The sequence below is a fragment of the Nyctereutes procyonoides genome, unplaced genomic scaffold (assembly GCF_905146905.1).
Source record: "Nyctereutes procyonoides isolate TBG_1078 unplaced genomic scaffold, NYPRO_anot_genome, whole genome shotgun sequence".
In the NCBI taxonomy this organism is placed as follows: Eukaryota; Metazoa; Chordata; class Mammalia; order Carnivora; family Canidae; genus Nyctereutes; species Nyctereutes procyonoides.
Window position 1 is genome coordinate 2398565 of NW_026575153.1, and position 21636 is coordinate 2420200.

The window sequence follows — 21636 nt, forward strand, 5'->3', positions numbered from 1 at the left end:
TTTTTTTGATGGTTATTTAGCAGGTGAGTTTTTCTTTATGTGTTGTGTATGGTTTGTGCGTCTGTGTGTGCATGAACACACATTTAATCCACATTTTATATTTACCTCCTTCCAGTCAATGGGGGCTGGTCCACCTGGACAGAGTGGTCTGTGTGTAATAGCCGCTGTGGACGAGGGTATCAGAAACGCACAAGGACCTGCACCAACCCAGCACCACTCAATGGTGGTGCCTTCTGTGAAGGCCAGAGTGTGCAGAAAATAACCTGTACCACCTTATGCCCAGGTAAAAAAAAAAACAGTGTTCTCGTTCCAAATGTGTCCTCCCATTCTAGGAGTACATTTTAGGGGATTTAAAAAAAGCCTTATTCTTGACCTGAATGTATGATAAACATTATTATTATCCATCATACCATTCAATGCTTACATTGCTGAGAAGTCCAGTATTACCCCCCATCAAACAGTACTTAATTTTATTACCCAAACATGCACAATAGAGTAAAACGGGAGATTAAACACTTGCGAACATAATCCCTACCTATTAGTCAACAAAACTGCTGGAGCCAAGATTATAAATTCTATAATTCAAGAGATTTAGGCAGCATGGAAAGCCACACATTTTAGGAATAACAACCCTTGATCTTCAGAGAGTCATGGAAATTATTGGAATTAAAACTTAGAAAATGTTTTAGACTTATATTTGTTATTTGGTGTCAGTTTCTGGGTGAGGGCAAATAAAACATTTGTAAAGAATTAAAAGGAAAGCAAAGCTTTGTGACACATGGGCTAATGGATTTTGAAATTACAATACAATCAGCCCTTTATTATCTGTACATGTTGGACACATATTTTTGTGAGTTATTTGCAGTGGTACCTATAGCGAGATTGCATCCTCCTGCCGCTGAACATCTTTTCGTGCTGTCTCATATTGTCACTAGCTCTTACCCTAGGCAAATTGAAGGTAATATTTGCCAAAACTAAAACTAAAACCAACTAAAATGCTTAACTATATAATATATTAAAAAGTTAAGCTAAAATTATTTTGAAATAATCCATGTATTTAGTGCATTCCATTGGGGTAGCTGTTATGTTGTCAATTTCATTATGCATTCATTTGTATTTTATTTTTTTATGATTTCAGCCTCCTTTCTTTTATTTAGCCTTTGTTTTGTCTTATTCATCCTCTAATACACATTTTCTCAGAGAAGTGTGTAGGAATGAGCTGGAAGAGAAAAATACAATCTATATTTTATATTGCCAAGTGTCCATTTTCAAATATCCAAACAGTATCCCACACTGAATCCTTTGAGATATTTTATGTAATAAACTTTGACACTTACCTAGATTTGGAAGTTCAGTATTTTACCCTGTACTCTCCTATATTTTATCTAAGTGTTGACTTCCACAATTAAAAATACATTGAGCATTTTGAGTTGAAATAGAAGTGTGTGTGTGTCTGCACACACGTGTGTGTGCACACGTGTGTGTGTGTGTGTGTGTGTGTGCATGTTGGGATGATCTAGGTCAAAGTAAATGTCTTTTCTCCAAATAGCTGGGAGTTGTTTCAATAGCCAACTCTAAATGATTGAAATATTAATGCTGTCATCATTTTTTTCATATGGGCATGTTTATATCTCCATACATATTATACCTAATATATTTACACAATAATTTGAATATGAAATCGTATAGATTTCCCAACTATGAAGACTACTAAAATTGATATAATTTCTATGAATATGTAAGTGTAAAATATTATGTATATTAGATGTTCAATAAATGATGTTTGGCATTGTTTTATATTGGATTCTAGATAATCATAATTAATCTTGTATTTCAGGAAATTTTTTTTACTTAACTACTTTTTTAATATTCTTGTCCTATTTATGTAAGAATTTTTAAAGGATGCATTTTAAGCTGACTTTAGTGAGATTTAATGTATTTTTTTTAGCTTGTGTGTTTTTAATATATATTGTACATATATCAGTTCAGTATCATTGAGATTACTGACAAGCCAGCAACAAAACTTAGGAAGAAAGTAAGTCAATTCTAAATGACTGAATCACAGCAAAAAAAATAGGAATCTGTGTAAATATTATTTGCAAAATAAAAATAGAAATATATATATAATCAAATAATGGAATAGGATTATCAACAATGAAAAATAATATAGTCATTTCAACAAAGCATTGCAGAAGGTCTCAACAGAATCAAGCAGCTTGAGTAAAAAAGTAAAATAAAAAGTATTTAAGACATGGATGAAAATGATAGATATGGATGGATGGATGGATCGATGCATGCATGCATGCATGCATCAGTGAGTGGATAGACAGATTTCTTCCCCATTGTACCAACCTCTTCTCCATATCACCACATAGGTTTACTTGCGCTGTCCACGTAACACTTAACGCATAAAGAAATCTTGGATCCATAAAGAGGTCCCCTAATTTTCAATGCAAAATCCAAAAGCTTCCCTTTTTAACAGAAAAAAAGGGCATCATTGTGATCTACTTTTATGTGCCTCCTGGTCCTCACCAGCTCCTGGTGGACAACTTTGGTTTCTCTGTCTCCCTTTGAGTGATTCCTTGGCAGTCACTAGTCACTAAGGAAACAGTCACATACACCCACTAAGAAAAGTTCACGGAGCCCTGATGATGTACATAGAGCACACTCACTTCCTGCTGGTTATGACTGCAGTACTCCTTGATGAGGCATTTTCTTCTGTTTTCTGTTTTGTTTTATGTATACTTGATCTCTACTCCCTTCTCCCATCAAGTAGCTGTTTCTCCCTCTGACCTTATGCTGGTTTTTGTGTGTATGTGTGTGTGTGTGGCAGTGGATGGCAGGTGGACTTCATGGAGCAAGTGGTCTACCTGTGGGACCGAGTGCACACACTGGCGCAGGAGGGAGTGCACGGCGCCCGCCCCAAAGAATGGAGGCAAGGACTGTGATGGCCTCGTCTTGCAATCCAAGAACTGCACTGATGGGCTTTGCATGCAGAGTAAGTCAATTTGGGCAAACAAAAAATAGGTGCGAGGCCTAAGGTTTAACCATTTGAATTTCATGGAAATATTAGAGATACAGAATTCTGAACAACAATTAAAAATGTAGTAATATGCCAGTGTACTAGCTCTGTCTCAGAATTGAAAGAACTAATCTCCCAGGAACCAGAAAGAATAATAACTGCCCAGTTAACAAATGACACATGCAGTATTGCTTTCTCATAAGCAAAGAGTGATTTAGTCATATGCATGGGGAAACTGTCACTCTTTCCAGACCAGGGAATCATTACTTAGTTTTATTAGAATGCATAAAAGGGCACCCTCAACTCATAGTAGAATCATATGACTTCGAAAAGTAGGCTATTTATTCTTAATTTGTGGCCATTACTGAACCAATGTCCATGAATGTAAGATACATATAAGGAACAGGAAATGGTCCTGCAGAAGATTTACCAATTTATAGCAAATGCTTAACGGGAGCACCTCCACAAGCCCTTGAAAATGCTAGATTTGTGTTAATGTTTGTTTAAAGGAAATGATGTTAATAAAACAAAAATTTTAAAAGTGGGTGTAGAAGATTGGCTCAGGAATATAATGGAAGTATAGGCTAAATATTCCCCATTTTTCATGACTTTTTTTCTTAGCTTTTCTTAATGAGATGGTAGTTTGATTTCCATACTCGCAAACTTTTACCCCTTTAATTGAGGAGTCCTTAAGTATACAAAATTTACCACCTTATGTGACCACGGATTAAGGTAGTAAAAATTATTCTGAAATCACACCTATTCAGATGAATGGATCAAACAATGTGCTATCTTTGGATCTTAACTAATAGTGGCCAGATGTTGCCATTTATTATAACATATTACGAATTGCTTGCAGAACACAAGCAACCACAACACAACCACAACACAAGCAATATATTTGTGTAGAATTATTTATATTTGTCACCTAAAAATAAAATATTTTACTTTCACCACATTTATGAAATTCTGTTTACCTTCCAGTGTCCATACACATAAGGACCTTTAAAAAGAAACCTTCCTTAAAATAAAAATAAGTAATTATAATTGCTGACAGAATAAAAATCCAACAGGCTTCTTATTTTTCTGTCCACAGTATGTTGCATTCTTTGAGAACTGACTGCTGCTGAGTGTAAAGCACAGCTTCTGGTTATGATTTTCAGACTGCTACTGTGTATCTCACCAAGTTTGTATTAGAAATGCAAGAATGAAAAGAATATAGCTGTTTTCCTAACCATTAATCCAGAGATACAGGATTTGTTCCCATAGGCATGAGTTTGGGTTGAGAATTAAAATAAAAAACATAGCATGCAGCAAGTTATTCTTTTTTAAATGTTTTTATAATTTAATATTCTTCCTTTAGTGGTGACCAAATTGATTCATGTGGTCAAAAGGTAGCAATATTTGAAGTCTCTCTCTCTCTCTCTCTCTCTCTCCCCCCGCCCTCCCTGCCCCTCATCTCTCTCCCTTTCTCCCTCTCTCAATACTGTATTTCAACTTTGGGTGATTTAAAACCTCCTGCTTCTATTGTGCATATTTTAAAGTTCCCAAAGCAACCTATTTAACAAGAACTACAATGCTGCAAGATGGAACTTTGGGCCTTTAATTGGTCACACAAAGTGACATATACTAAATTAGGACATTTGTCAAATACAAACATGAAATATTCAAATTAAGACTTCCATGACATAGCATCCCCTTAGCATCTAGTTTGTTTCTTATGTCACTAATAGAATTTTTCTTATGATTGGATATTTGCCAGTAATGATGTCACGAAGTAGTTGTATAAATCGGGAAGGGGTACAAGGCTACAACAGAGAGTTTTGTTGTTTTATTCTATTTATTTTTTTATTAAGTCTCTTGTAGGGCAGCCCTGGTGGCATGGCAGTTTAGCGCCCCCTGCAGCCTAGGGTATGATCCTGGAGACCCTGGATCCAGTCCCACGTCAGGCTCTCTGCATGGTGCCTGCTTCTCCCTCTGCCTGTGTCTCTGCCTCTCTCTCTCTCTCTCTCTGTGTGTGTGTGTGTGTGTGTGTCTATGAATAAATAAATTAAAAAATCTTAAAAAAAATAAATCTTTAAAACAAAAGTCTCTTGTTAGACTGCAACATTTGAGTGTTTGGATTAAAACCAGTTAGTTCAAAAGCTATTTCCTTTTACAATTCTGATTTACTATCATAGGATCCCATACTAAGTCAGTGAACTCTTTCATCTGCCCTCCTAGGTCTACTCTCATGCAACAGAAAATTGTGACCTGTACTATTGATTTCCTCAGTGATAAAAACCACAGATATAGATAGTGGTGCACTGTGTAATTATAGTATTTTACAGTGAAAGTTACAGTTTCTACTTACCAGTAAGCTGGGTCTTTCTTGCATAGCATTGCACCAAAGTGTTACAAAGAAATAATAGCACTCTTGGTCCTTATTTTGGAAAATAAAGGCCTTCTAATAGTGAAAATACCCAACTTTGCAAGATGAATGTGGTCTATATTAAGAAATGGCATGGAGGTAGTAAATAGCCAGAAAGTTGCAATTGACAATTAGAGATTATCATTTAACATTTATTTACTTTAGGAGAATTAGTGTCTTTGATGCATTAATAGTCTTTCATTAACATTGCAATGTTTATCCCAAAACAAAGCTAGTTACCATTGAACCAAGTATACAATATCCCTGAAATTGTATTCGTAGTTGAAATTTTATACAAATGATTGTGATATAAATGTAGACATATTGCCAGGTAGGAGAAATTCAGAGTTTATTGTAGTGGTCAGTCAAATTCAGAAATCTAAATAATGTAGTGCTGTAGATTTTAAAAGGCAAATTGATACTTAAGAGCAATACAGTATGAAATATGTAGAAGATATTACTGTCAAGGCTCATTCAAGTAATGTGTCCAAAGCAGTCGTATTCAGGCACATTTCTTCCTTAACACCTCCCTCAATACAAATAATTCTGACTCAAAACATGTAGAAATATTGGGTAAGATATTAAAACTTAAAAGACATATACACACATGTATGGAGTGTCTGTGTGTGTGTGTGTGTGTGTGTGTGTGTGTGTCTGAGAGAGAGAGAGAACGAGTCAAGTTTGAAGGAAAGATAGAGAAATCCTCAAATCCTGAAAATAAAGTATGGACTCAAAACTAGAAAAGATACCAGACTAATCCAGAGGAGCATTGGCCATGGATGTAGCTCCTGGGGATTGGGAGTTAGAGTTTTTGTTTTGGCACAGAGGCAGAGACCCAGAATTTGCAAAGTGTGAGGCTAAGAGTTAAAATCTAGAGCTGTAAATAAAGCTGGATCTCATAAATTGCTGCTCCCACTGTGAAAAACAACTAGAAAATTTTTGTTCACCGACCCAGGGAAGCCACAGGAAGATTCATGGCAGAGAAAATCAAAATGAAATCTTCACTTAAATAAAATCTATAATAAAATCACAGTCCTACACCCAGATCTGCTATGGAATCTAAGATATAGTACTAATGGAATAAAAAAAACAAAAATATATGTAATTAACCTAATTGGTGAAACTTCAAGGGTACCAAAAGAAGCAAACCATAAGCCATTCTCTTGAGCTCTTTCCACAACCTAAGTTCATTGGTCTATGACAAAAATTTCCGACTCCTGGAAATGAGATTACAATATGAAGTTTCACATCACCCAAGGGAACAGTCTACTGCAAGAGAGAGTGCACAGCACAATAAGTGGGTTAGTTAGCACTCTCATAACATGGACTCAGCAATCTGAGTGAGACTATACAGTAAATAAAAGTAAAACGACAAACTATAAAATGCATATAAGTACAAATGCAAGAATAGACTATTATAAAAAGGACAGACAGATTTGGAGAGAAATGAAATGGAATGCCTAGGAAGGTAAACAATTAAAAGTTAAAACTCAGTGGGAGGTTAAAAATCAAATCAGAGACAACTTTGGATAAAGCTGAAGGGAAAATTAGTAACCTGGAATGTAGATCCCATAAAACTTCTCAGAACACAGGAAAGAAAGATGAAGTAAGTGATTATGTAAGAGGGAGGTTAAAGCATAATGTAGAATAGAATGAGAAAATACAGATTTGCTCAAGAGAGCAAAATTTAAAAGACTGTCAGACAATCAAAAATAGGGCTTACAATCCAAACTCTTACAGAGTAAACTACTAAAAATATAAAATAAAAATTGATTCTTAAAAAAAGAGAGAGGCCAATGAAGAGGCATAAAATGAAATGAAAATAAGATGGAACTAAATTATAGATGACCTTCACAGCATAGGGGAAAGTGTTTTCTGGGTTAAAATTTTCTAATTTATGCATAGTGTTCAGTAAAAAAAAAAAATAAATAACACTATTTGCATTAAATTCTCTTGAGTCAAATTTACCAATTAAAATATTAAGACTGACTACACACATAAAAGATGGTTGTGTAAATTCAGAGTAAGATTTTTAAGGGCAGAAAAGAAACAACAAAAACCCATGATAAATGAAAACAGTTCTTAAGATGGCATATACCACGGATCATTATATGTCGGGAGTAATAATGTAAATGAGTTAAATTTACCTGTTAAAGGAGTTCAAAATTGTAGTAGAAAATTCCATTTTATACTGTTTAGAAGAGACATACTTAAATCCATAATTATAGAGAAAGATTGAAAGCTAAGAAGTGGAACTTAAAGTATACTTCAAACTTTATTTCAAAATGTCCAGTTCATAGCTTTGACTATCTAATTAGGCCATTATTAATTCAGTTTCATCTCCCATTATGCCTAAGTAACACATATCTGAGATTGGTTTTACTCGTAGTTTTAATTTAGGTTTTTGTTTTTCTTAGACTCTATAGTTCTTAGAATATTCAATTTTCTATTGAGGAATTAATCAAAACTTTTCTAAGTCGTTTGCCACACTCTCAGTTTTCTGTTTAAGACACCTTTGAAAATATGTGTGGTTCCCCAGGGTCAAAAGAAATTTTTAATCGAAAGTCTTCAAGGGTTTCTTACAAGATTATTGGATATTTTGGGATCCCTGGGTGGCGCAGCGGTTTAGCGCCTGCCTTTGGCCCAGGGCGCGATCCTGGAGACCCGGGATCGAATCCCACGTCGGGCTCCCGGTGTATAGAGCCTGCTTCTCCCTCTGCCTATGTCTCTGTCTCTCTCTCTCTCTGTGACTATCATAAAAAAAAAAAAAAAAAAAAAAAAAAGATTATTGGATATTTTAAAGTCACAATAATGCTAAATGTTAGCAAATGTACAAAGTGAAGTCTCTCGTATTTTGCTAATGGGAACACAAATTTTTATGATTGATTGGGGAAGCAATTTGACAATATAAGTTAAGGGCTTTAAAATTGTTTATTCCCTTTGGTCCAGTAATCCTACTCGAAAGAATAAATTTTAAGAAATTAATCTAAATGCCTGAGAAGATATATGCCAGATATGCTCTACATTCTTTGTAATTTATTATAAAAAATGCGAAACCTGAAAGTCCAGTATTAGAGCAGTGATTAAGTAACAATACGGCAGTTACATAAGGTGGAATATCATATAGCCACTAAAATGTTTATGATGGTTTAACATGGAAAATCAGAATATGGGTTTACACATACATTTAGTCACAACTATGTAAAAGTAATCTTAGGAGAAAGATGAATAAAATGTATGCATTTAATTTTGGCTAGGAAGTTTGCAAGTAATTTCTTTCTTTTTCAATATGCTTTTTATTCACCATGTTCTTTATACTTGGCTTTTCATTATGCTTATAATTGTAAATGACTTTCTAAAAAAAAATGTTGAAGATTGGCTAGAACAACTGTATGATCCTGGAAGCAAGAATCTTGGGATTTGAGATATAGCAATATCACTGACTTGTCCTGGAAAATTGGTCCCATTGATTCAAATTAGATTTGATTCAAATTCGATTACCAAAATAGTATTTGCATAAAACATTTGCAAAAACCCTAGTTGCATAAAAACCTGGGTGGAAAGAGTTGCTTACAGCCAGTAAGTCAAGGGTAGATATAAAAGGATTTCGAAGACATGGGGATTTGGAACTGAGTTATAGTTTTGCATTATTTCCCAGTTGCCTATTATATACATATCACTCTGTCCTTGCAAGCATGCTTATTCTTAAACTGTTTGATGAATTGGATTCATTATGTGATACTGTGTAATTTCATTTGTGAAACAAGGTCATGGTCTTTAAGCAATTTCAGAAGCTCCACTAAATTTTTTAGGCCATCCATACACATTAGTTGATACTGAAGTATAACATATATCATGTATATGTTACATTGGATATACACTCATTGGCCTGAAAAACTAGTTCCTACATTGGAGACCCTACATTCAAATTAAGAACTTCAAAAAATTCACTAGAATGTATTATTAAGGAAGACATCAGAGTCAATTTTTGTCCCAGAAAGAAGTTGGACCTTTTTAGTTTATGAGCACATTGTTAATTTTTAAAAATAAATTAAAGAACTGGAGACTTTAGGTATGCTAAATGGTATAGATCGCATCGAACAAGAAAGGGTACAGGACTTGGAGCGTTTTTTTTTTTTTTGTTTTGTTTTTTTTTGGAGCGTTTTTCACTATCGAACATAACTAAAAACAGATGCCTAATATGAGAAATTTAACAGATTTCCTCATTTTTACTTAATAATACTACAGAATAGTGTATATTATTCAGAAGGCAGTATTGGAAGATCCATTATGCTGTCTGACCATTTAGGCTTCTTTATATCGTTTCTAAAATTATATAAAAGCAGTCCTTGTTTCTACAATACAGTTTTGAAATTGGATTTCCATAAAATGGTTCCAGGCATAGAGAGAGAGAGAGAAGCCGGGGGCGGGGGCGGGGGAGTTATTGAGAGAACAATGGACACAGAGAGATATATAGACAAAGAAAAAAGCACTTGAAAACCTCCAAAAATGCTAAGCCAATAACCATGTTTACTTTTTATGTTGAAATACAATATTACCAAGACCTAAACCTTTTAACTTTTATAATCTCTATGATGAATTTCTGGTAAGATCTATTTTGCTGTGGTTGGCTTAATCCATACTTAGCTCTTCTTCTAGAAAACAGCAATCCAAAACTACATATGCAGCCTGGCCCAAAAGTGGTGTTTTATATGTATTTATGAATATACTCAGATTATTACATGACTGCAGCTATTGCTGTGCACTTTAGTGTTTAATCCTATTCGAAGATTAGAGTCCCACACAGGGATATGCTACAGTTCAAATCTGAATTTAGAATTACTTCTTGCTGAAGATGGTTTATGCCACAGTAGACAAATTAAAAATAACAATTTACAAATAAGAACTGCCTGGAATTGTGTCTGCATCAGTGAACTTCCTGACTTTGGGAAATTAAAATGTTATGCAGTCTGCAAATTTAGCACTTTCCTCACATTAAAAAATTTGCACGTCACGTAGCTCTTCCATTAATTCTCACATACAGAGGAAGTGGCACAACTCTGTAAATTGTGGTGTGGACACACTGCATACCAGGACCCCTGGGATCCTAGGTGCATTTAATGTGGGGAAATAATTTACCTTACAAGTAGTCTCTTCTTGACTTGAGAATGATGTGTTTATAACTGCCCTGGTAGGCATTTGAGAAGGTGCTAGTCAGTTTCCAGTGAGATCCTTGTCAACACAGCAATTTGATAGGAAAGCGTAATTGTGAGTGTCAGACAGTGAGTGCTTTTATCTACAGTTTGGAAGAGGCTGATGTCATGGCTGTGTTTGTATCATCCTTGATATGCGTGGAGTCCCAGCTGGCAAATAAATATTCTGAACGCGGACTGGCTGCCCAACACAGTGCTCTGCGTCTCCGGTATAGTAAGTGCGGTTTGCTTTAGCGTTTTTCCCTTCTGGTAAGACATTTTCCTGTTTTTGAAAGCAGGGATGTGGTTAGAAAGTTTAGCCCACGGAAACCTGCTGAACACCTATGGCGCCCCAAACAAATCAGTGTGAGAGGACAAGTGCAAGGTCTTCAGCTTCTAGGACAGAAAGGAAACTCCAGGGAAATCGAGAAGGGTGCCAGCTTTCACAACCACAGCAAAGCCTAGGCTCTTCCAAGGTCACGTCGGTGCTGGGCCAGGGCTTTTGCTTAAGTATTCCTTTGCCTAAAAACCCAGCAGATAGGGTAATGTTATACTACAAATCAGCTTCTGCTTCCAGACTCTTCCTCATTTTACTTCTTCTGTCAGATGTCTTCACCACCATGAATTATAGTAGCATTGCTTTTGAATTGGATAGTTTATTATTCTTCAGGAGCCTTGATGAGGATAGAGCCTATTGCATTGGAAACACTTGGGCAGCCGATTGCAGGTTTGATTTTACTCAACTGTTGGGTGAAATTTTAGACGTTTCTTCTTCATCTACTGTGAGTCACAAGATAAGGCTTCTACATCCTGCTGTTCGTTTACAGAAGGGCGTGGTTGTTACCACAGAAACAGGCTGTGGATGAGTTTCTTGAAGGGAGGCCCACTGTCCTGTGAGGCTGGGGGGGGGGGGTGGAGTACGGTGGCAATTTAGGTAACTGACATCAGTGATAAGCAAATGTTCTTTTCAATTTTTGTTGTCATGTCCTAGGATTTATGTATTCATTTATTTGGAATTCCTTAAGCCCCCTGTCAATAAATAAACCCTCAGAAGAGTGGTAAATTATAATAAATGACCATGAGTGTCTTTGACAGACCTGACCTTTGACATCATTAGTGCAGTCCTGATGGGCTTGCTAGATAAGAACCAGCCTTAAAGGAAAAAAACAAAATCTGGACATGTTTATTTTGAATGGTCCTTGAGATTTTTAATAAGAACATTTGCATTGAAGAAATGTGAGAAAAATCATATATTTTAGCAGTCTGTAAAGCCATTGGCAAAAAGAAAGATCAAGCATCCAGGTCAAAGAGAGGGGAAAATCCATAGGGAATGGGGATTTTTCTAATGCTAGGATCATCAAAATTAAGACAGATCTAAGGAAGTGGTTTGTTATACTTCAGATGCCATAAATATGCTAAAACTAACCAGAAACTTGACGATTTGAAAACTTGCACTTTTATAGAACACACTTAATGCTCTTATAAACTATAATTGAGTTATATCATATTTATAACTTACATACTAGCCCCCATATAAGATACAAATTAATCTTCTAATTTATTTAATCCTCATGGTATCATAAAATATATATACATGTATTAAGGTCATAGAAGCAGCTCTGTATTGAAATATATTGAGTAAACCCTGAATGCAAGCAGGAACACCTTATAAAACTCCACCCATCTCCTTTTCATAGATATTTGTCTAAATCTGAAGACTATTTTAATTCCCAGATATGTACCTCTAAAGTTTCCTTGGAGGTGTTTCTTAAATCTGCCTCGGGGGTTCTCAAACTTTGAAAGGCATAAAAATTATTGTTCCATTAAAAAAATTACTGTATCATATATGTTTTAACTTAAAGAAATGTCAGAATTAATTTTTAATTTTATTCACTTTCCATCTCCTGTACCAACCTTAAGCCCCAGCATAAGTTGCTTTTGATTCTAATCTACTGTGATCCTCTGGCCTACCTAAAGCAAAATGACTTGTTTAAATATAACTAAACTCAAAATACACCAAAAATAACCTTATAAATTGAATATTTGCTAATTGTCTAATAAAAATTCTATCTTGCAAAGAAGGAAATTGAGGCATAGAATCAAAACAGCCCACAAGTTAGCACGGGAGCCAACATTAAGAACCCAAATCTGGCTCGTGGCGTAGTAAGCCTCCATGCGGTGTCTTGGATGCTGGAAGCAAGTGGTTGTCAGCTTTTATTGCTCTGAAATATTATTTTCTTCTGATGCGTAGTGTCCCTGCAATTATGGGTGTCTATTCCATTTTCCCCCCATTGGTGTATTTTTTGAAGAGAATGATGTTTCTCCTTTGGATATTTATTTATTGTAATCATTGCACCAAATATAGTGGGATTATCATCCACAAACAACTACATCATTCCAGCACGGTTCTCCAGTTACATCAGAGTAGAAACCCGAGTTCAGTGTACCTCTTTGCTTGCCCCATACTTGAAACAAAAGATGCTGTTTGGAAGGTGTTTCCTTTTAAGCATGAAAATCTCTCTTATTTTAGCCTTCTCATGAATATCAATGATCGCGTTTGCAATGAAGAGGTGTTTTATAGCTTAATTAGCATTAACTCATTCAATAACTGAATTGCAAATTAAGCCATGAACATATCAAGCCCTTTTCTACTATATCCTTGTCTCTCCTCATTTAAATTTGCTAATTAATGCCTACACAGTACCTACATATATTGTTGAGGCTGTAGCCAGAGAACTGGGTTCTGACCCTTGCCTTGCTGGTTCACTGGCTTGATGATGCTAGGCAAGTCCCTTTGCAATTCTATGCTCTGACTCCTTAGTCTGCAAACAGAAAAGGGTTAGAATAGGAAAGTCTAATCAATCATCTGTTTTAACTCCCAGGAGTTTGTGAGTTAGGAAGGGCATAGACTTGATTTTGAGGAATTTAAACCTGTCCGGTGATGCTCAGTTTTTGGCATTTCTCAAACCAACGTAGTTGCTGGATAATTTTTTCTATTAAAATATTACTTATTGCACAAAAGCAATTTGTATTCTCTTTCTTAAAACAACTAATTCTAAGTTCATGATGATCATTTTGGCTATTGTCTATTATCTATACCATATAAAAAGAAAATTTTTTACAAGACTAGAAAAATCAAAGCCATTTCTGTTTACTGGAGACATGAAGACTTATGTATAGTTTCTGGCTTTGTTTCTGAGATTTCCCAAATATAAGCCCACCAAATAGACTATGTGTAGGCATGTTATTGCACAATTATGAGCCATGTACTTAAGGATAACTTGATGTTACTACAGTATAAAACCAAGGTGAGTTTGCTTTCCTTTTTAAGATACATGGGTGTGGGCTCTCATCTTTTATGATAGTGGAACGTCAGCTGAAAAATATGGGCAACCCCACCTCCAGTCTAGAGGATGACCTTGCAAAATTAGAAAAAAGGCACTCCTTCCCCTAGTCACTTTACCACCATCAACTGGAAAATTGTCATATTAACAATCCATATCCACAGCCCACACAGCTGTGAATGGGGCCACCCCGAGTTGGACAATGCAAAACTTGTACACTGTTGTCTTAATTGATATGAGGGCAGAAACCAAATTTTAATCTCAACACTTTGGGTTATTTCAAAATGTCACTTCTCACCTTTGAGACTCAGTTTCCTCATGTGAAAAAGATTGGATTAGGTAGCCTCTTAAAAATGACGCTTTGAGCAATTGTGAGATGTTTTCTAGCATAAGGAGCATTTCACTAAGTCTTTAAGACATCCTATTCTTGCTTCAGTTTCCAAACACTTTAGATCTTCAGTTAAAGTTGCTCTCCACAATCAGATTTCCTCCAATCCCTTTTCTCCCAGATCGGGAAAATCTCTCCATTGAAAAATAAATGTTCTTTATTCTTTTCTTAAAATGATTTTATTTATTTATTTGAGAGAGAGAGAGAAAGAGATTGCAAAAGAGAGAGAGCAAAAGCAGGTGGGGAGAGGGAGAAGCAGGCTCCCCATTGAGCTGGGAGCCCAATGTGGGGCTCAGCGAGGGGCTAGATCCCAGAACACCGGGGTTCATGACCTGAGCTGAAGGCAGACACTTAACTGACTGAGCCACCCAGGCGCCCCTGAAAAAATACATGTTCTTTAAAATTACATTTACTCTTAAAAATTACAAAAGGGGGTCATAGAGCATGAGCATTTCCCATAGCAGAAGCACTGCTTTCTCTGGAACTGGCTTCCCTTAAATGCATTTATTGAGGTTCCCACGACCTCAAAAGATGCAAGTCTTGCATCTTTCCATGAGCCCTGTGCCTTTGCTCCTTCTAGCAGTCCAGGAGCGGTCCAAGAGAGATGATTTTGGAAGTTGTTACCCATGGAGGTACGTTTTGTTCCAGACAGTCCTTCCATTAGATTGTTCTTGCCATTGCAGTACATTCAGTATCTTTGGCCCTCACTAAGTACCACAAACAATTCCCTAATCATTTTGACAACCAAAAAACAACTCCCCTGCCCCAATTCCAAATTCCCCCTTTAGAAGTGACACCACCTCTGGTTGTGAAACTGTTTTAGCATCAAGTTGCACTCTGGCCCTGGAAAGTTGCTTCTGAAGCATGCCACTATGTTGTTGCCAGAAGCCACAAAGGCCATAAACCTCTTCCAGAGGAAAGCGTGAAAGAGTATACAGTATTTTAAAAAGAGTGCATTGATCATGGATTCTCAGAAAAACTGGGCTCTTTGTCTCTGTAATAACTAAGGAACCTGAAATTCAAACAAATTTCCTAAGGTCACTCATTAAATAATGGTCTGACTTGACTCTACAAATAAAATCTCTTAAGAAGAGAGTCTCAGCGTGCTCACAATGTGCATCATAATGATATTGATAGAGTTGTCATTCATCGATTGCTTGCAATGTACCAGCCCTTTACAAATCTCACTTATCCTTTCCACAACTCAATGGGAGTGAAGACTTGTGTTCCCTTACACAGATTAGAACACTGATATGTAGAAAAGTGAAGCAGTTTGACCAAGCTCTCACAGTTAAGAAAGCAGCAGGGCTAGGATTCAAACTGAAGAATGAAAAAAGCTCAGTTTCACTGCCTTCCCAACAGCCCTGGTGCCTTTTTTTTTGATGGCCTTCCTTTCGAGTAGTAAGAAAGTTAACTGAAATCCCTAACTTATGAGCTGGGCTGTTGATTGGGACACAGAAAAACAATTATTTTGCACTGTGTTCGGCCGGAGATGTTATTTTTCATTATTGCTAGGACGGCTCTCAGCAGGGTCACCTCATTAACTGAAGAAAATGTCCCCTGTGGTTCTGTGAGAGACGGATCAGATGGAGGAGCGTAAAAACAAACTCTAAAAAGTGATTCTGTGTTCCCCTCATTTAGGGGATGGAACAGTAATCCCCTTCTTTTCTGATTCCCAGCCTCCTAAGTGATGTTTTAGTTCTGTAGCTGCAGAAGTGTTTTGAAAAGGATGGAAAAAGTTTTATAGAGTTGCCTTCCAAAACTCTTTATCAGTATTTCCATAACAGAGTAAATTAGGGTGTTGAACCATTAGTGAAGTATACTTAATACTCAGTCTGTTTTAAATTTCCCCATGTAGGGAAATAACAGTTTGGCTGGATTGGTCCTCATTGGCTGTGAGGAATAATAGTGAGACTTTCGTTTTCTAAAAAATATTTCCTTTATTTTAGAACAACCTCAAATGCAAGCACTTCATCAACTATATTCATACACCTTTTGATAGACATCTCCCAAGCCATGTGTCATAGAAACCATCCATAAAAACCCTGTCACTCTGTTCCCTTTGCTCTCCACTATGGAGAGAAAAAAAACGAAGCAATCTTTTCAAAATTACATTTGATCACAAGATTTTTCTTTCATTTAGGATAAAATCAGAATGCTCCATCATGGCCCACCAGGCCTGCATCTGGCTGTTCCTCACTCCTCAGAGCCAGCCTCCTTCCTCTTCCTTTTACTCACCTCCCTCCCACCACTCCATTTTTGTCCCGGCTTCTGCATTTATTGCCCTTCTTGTGGACCATTGTTCCCTCCTGATCTCAGTTTGGCTGACTTTTTCTCATTGTTCAAGCTCCAGCTCAAATCTCTTTTTTTTTTCTTTAAAGATTTTATTTATTTATTCATGAGAGACACCGAGAGAGCAAGAGATATAGGCAGAGGGAGAAACAGGCTCCCTACAGGGAGCCCAATGCAGACTCGACCCCAGGACCCCAGGATCACAGCCTGAGCTGATAGCAGACGCTGAACCACTGAGCCATCCAGGTGCCTTCAAATCCCATTTTTTAAAAGGCTTATTTATTTATTTTAGAGAGAGAGACAGAGAGAGAACAAGGGGAGGGGCAGAACTCCGAGTTGGACACAGGGCTTGAGCTTATGACCCTGAGATCACCCCCTGAGCCAAAATCAAGAGTCCCACACTTAACCGACTGAGCCACCAGGTGCCCCTCAGATCCTATTTCAAAAGAAAATTCCTCCCTGTTTTCCTAAGTTGGTCATCCCTTTATCTCCCATCACATTGCATTCTTCTGTTCTATTCTTCAAAAGAAATTTTTCAACATCTGGATGATCTTATTTATTATGTTTACTTGTTTATTTTCTGTTCAACTAGAGCAAAAGCAGGGGTTTTTCCCATCTTTTTCGTCTTTGTACTCCATACCTGGAATAGAACCCAGTATATAATAGGGCTTAGGAGTATTTGTTAGAAGAATGAATGAATGAGTGAATGAATTCCAGTTCTTGCCTAGAATGAAACAGAAGTCTCAGATGAATACCATCACTCACCAAAATATTTATTGAGTTATGCAGATCTACATAGATATTGGAAAGTTGAGATTAAAATTCAGATTATAATGTTCCTTTTCATTATTCCTTGGTCTGCCTGTCAAGAACAAGGATTCTGTTGGGAAACAGAGTTAAAAGCCAAGGCATGCCCTGAAGTGCCTGGCAGGGAAGAATTTCTGACCATGTTGTATCTCTCTGGAGGGCGCCTTCTCCCTCTGTAAGATATAACTCTTTTGCTTACTCAAGCAGGCCCATGCTGATTCTTATCAAAAATCCTCAGAGTAAACATCAGACCATCCCCAAATATCCTATTTTTCACTGGTTTCCAGGCTTTCTAACCTGCAAGAAATGAATCTTTTTTTAAGATTTTATTTATTCATGAGAGACACAGAGAGAGAGGCAGAGGAGAAGAAGGCTCCCCATGGGGAGCCTGATGTGGGACTGGATCCCAGGAACCCGGGATCACTCCCTGAGCCAAAGGCAGAGGCTCAACCACTGAGTCACTCAGGTGCCCCAAGAAATGAATCTTTTGACATCCTTCTATTTAACAGCTTCCCTAGCAGAGCGGCGACATCAGCTACCTCGTCTTTTCTGCTAGCAGTGAACTTGTATGATTTTACATCTTTGGGTTTGAAAATAAATAACCTTTCTTCCCGTGCCTTTATATGTCCCAGATGTCCTTTTATTGAGTTCACAGAATACAAATGGAAAAAGGTTATTACCAGACAGAAGTGTTTAAAAATGAAAATCAAACCTAATACATGGACTCAGACAACTGGAATAAGGAATATAATATTTATAAAACTGAGTAGGAGGTTGCAATCATTGCTCTAAAATAAAGCATTAAAAATTAATTCAGAGCAAACTTGTCTGTGCTACAGCAAACCTCTCTTTCATTAAGGTAGCACTGCATGTTTCTCCAGAATTAGTTCCCAAAAATAGGTAAATAGCTTGTAAGAACTGAATGTTCTGCAAACTACAGAAGATCTACCTGAGGCACGATTTGGAGTTACCTTCAGTATTAGAGCATTACCTTTAATTTTGAACCAATTGATTGTAATTCTTGCAGATTCTCTACATTTTTTGCGTATTGTGTATTACTAGGAAAGTTTAATTCATATGCTTTTTATTCATCTTAATGTGATTAATCCAAATGGTACTGTATCATTGGATCAATTTGTATGTTGCAGAATATTAAATAGTAGAAAACTGGGGATGCCAATTATAAGTTACACTTTTAAATTTTCTATGGATTTTTCTTTTCAAAAAATTTGTATTCCATGTTGTTAAATGTCTTCTCCCAGTCTTCTTCTTGATGTTATTTTTATCATCATCATCATCATCATCATCATCATCATCCCCATCGTATTTCCTATCTTGCAATATATTAAAAAGAAAGAAAACTACCAGTGTTATCTCTGCATTTATTGTTGAGATGAGGTTTTTATTTTTCTCATTTCACACTGTTCCTCTGAAGCCCCAAAATAAACAACCTTATAACCTCTAGGCCCTATTGATTTTTGAATGATTTCAAATAAAAAGCATCCAGTTTCCATTGCATTGACAAACTGCTCAGTCCCTGGGCAAAACCTATTGGATTCCTATTAAATGGAGGGACAAGTAACAACCAAAAATCCAAAACATGGATTTGAGATGGAGGGAGGAAGGGTGGTCTCTGCTCTGCTCAGTAAGTGGGTATTTAACCTTTGACCAATGATGACAGGTCTTCTTTAGTTCTATTAGACCAAGAGCAAGCTGTTATGATTAAATAAAAAAGAAAAAAACTGCTTAGAGCCTTGCTGAATATGTCCTGGGAATTAAAGCATATGGCAGGGATAAGGAAAAAAGATTTTCCTTATGCTAATGACCCTTGATGTCTGAAATAAATTAGATCCATTAGAGTTTATGCTCAATAAAAGAAAGACTTTAAGCACTCCAAAGTTAGTGACTCGAGACCAGTTTTGCTCTGAAATTCAATCTGCCTACTTATTAATTCTTGGTGAGGCTCCAGAGCAGACAGGAGATGCGAAATCATAATTCTGTACTGAACCAGAATTTTAAAGAACCACAGGTTTCTTTTCCTTTTCTTTTAATTAAACCATTTCTCATGCTTCTTATTTTGTTTCCCTCATTAATTTGATTTTGTTCCCATTTTTGTTTCATTTTTTGTTCTTTTCAAGGTTTCCTTTATCCTATTTCAACTGAACAGAGAACCCAGAATGAATATGGATTTTCTTGTAAGTTTGATGTTTGGTTTTTATACTGCTGTATAATCATTTAACGTTACTGCCCCCCAGTTCAAGCTTACCTTTCTTTGGATCACAGATGTGCACACAGGAAATAGGCGCCTAATATATTCTAACATGAAAAACAAATTAGATTTTCGCTGCTGAGGAGAAGAAAGGAGGGTCATTTTAAGCCTCTGCCAGCTTTAAAATCTATCAGTCTGCCATTCAGAGCTTCAGTCCCAATAGCTGACAAACCATATCATGAAATATGCTGATCTAATCAAGGGCTGGGTTCAAATGCTAAAAAGTAAAGGGTTGAGAAAATGCAGGCCTGTTGAGTTAGGAAACAGGAAGGTTGGGTAATTATAGCCTGGGAAAGTAAAACCTTAAGGATTTAGGGCTAATAGTCTGACTGGGGTTCAGAATGCTGCCTCAGGATCTCAAATACTACCAGGCCACAAAGTGCAGTCGGCACTCGGGAAACAGTGCTCACAAAACCTAGAGTGTTTGGGCTGTCACTGATAGTCTGAAAAGAGCTGTCAGACTTGGTTGATGGGAAGCTGATATTCTGGAAACTCTGGGAAAGGTAATAGTCAAAAAAAATAAAAATAAAAATTCTCTCACCTACAGTGCATTTAAACACAAAATGCCGAAAGAAAGGGAGCGATTTCCAATAGGGAAGTCCTTTATCCTGTCAATGTGTCAAAGAAACCATGACCCAAGAGTTTGGGTGAACCACTGGCGATCTAAATGATGAGTGATTTCCCTATGTGGCCATGAGTCTTAGGAAAGAGGCATAGCTCCTCAACTTTTAGGAGGCCCGGGACTTATATACCTCAAAATTCCCTTTCCCCCAAATGCATGTCTCTATAGAATAGAGCATTAAAAGGCTGAAATACCAGTTTAATCACCTCTTTCACAGTGAGTGGAAAAGCTTCAGTTAACTTTGCTGAAAAAGTTTGTGGGTCACAAAATACCAAAAAAACAGGGACTTCCAGGTGTCTATGGAGTTCAGGAAAGGTTTCATTTTGTTCGTTTTGTTTCAATTATCAACTTCTGTCACCTTTTGCAGTTGGATGGAAGCATGTTCTCTGCCACCAAGGCAACATGCAACATTTACAAGAATTTTCCTCTCGCCTTAACCAGAAACAGACCTCCAGCTGACTGCACACTGTGTTGGTCAAATGCTTAATTACCTTCTGGGGTACTGTGACCTTTCTGATCACTGAACCAGGCCTTTATCTTACCCAGTGCACCGTATGGACGTATTTGACTCCATAACGAGGAGCTCAAATGTAAATCTCTAACCAGGGACCGTGAGACACTCACGGTTCTCCGAGGTAATCCTGAATCTGTATCAAAAGCCTGGAGTTATCGGCATTGACCTCTGCTTCCCAGATCTGAGCCTTCTGAAAGCACACCTTTCAAATCCAACATGTTTGCTTCTGATATTTGTTTTGCTTCGTTAGGTATACCATTCCCACCCACCCCTTCCTTGATTTAGGGTAAAGCAAGAAGAGTGCTATGGAAAGTAATCTTATGACTTGAAATGACTTAGGAAAATATCCTGGTTCAATAAATATACAGATTCAGAACATGCCAGATATTTCTAACAGAGTATTTATGTTTGTTTTTAGAGAACTATCAGTGAATTCAAAGCAGCCTTCCAAACTTTTTCACCTGAAATTAGTAATGAACTTTTTTTTTCCCTGTGGGTTGTGATGATTTCAGTTCTAGTTTCTTTTTTATGCCTTCTAATAAATGATCTGTTATGCTGCCCAATTTAAGATAGATTAGTGGGTGAATAGATGCAGAGTGAGAAAGGAAAAGAAATCAGAGATAATTTTCCACTGAAAGGCCACAGTTGTTTTATATAGCGTTTGAAATAGATTTGAAATTAACCTATAAAAAGAGGCAATAAATGTCTGAAAAAATTACAGTGATATGGATGTGTACTGTGGGAAATTTCTCTAAGCAGTTGGTCCAATGTTTCCT

At 36.8% G+C, this 21636-nt stretch overlaps 1 protein-coding gene across 1 annotated transcript in view; it reads left to right on the top strand.

Annotated features, from left to right (window-relative positions):
* The window catches only part of UNC5C (unc-5 netrin receptor C), a 350439-nt gene that overhangs the window by 283904 nt on the left and 44899 nt on the right, over nucleotides 1–21636 (top strand). Inside the window, exons 6-8 of the mRNA XM_055313260.1 lie at nucleotides 116–283; nucleotides 2834–2998; nucleotides 19594–19650. Coding sequence (XP_055169235.1) covers nucleotides 116–283; nucleotides 2834–2998; nucleotides 19594–19650 — 390 coding nt within the window. The remainder of the gene's footprint in view (nucleotides 1–115; nucleotides 284–2833; nucleotides 2999–19593; nucleotides 19651–21636) is intronic.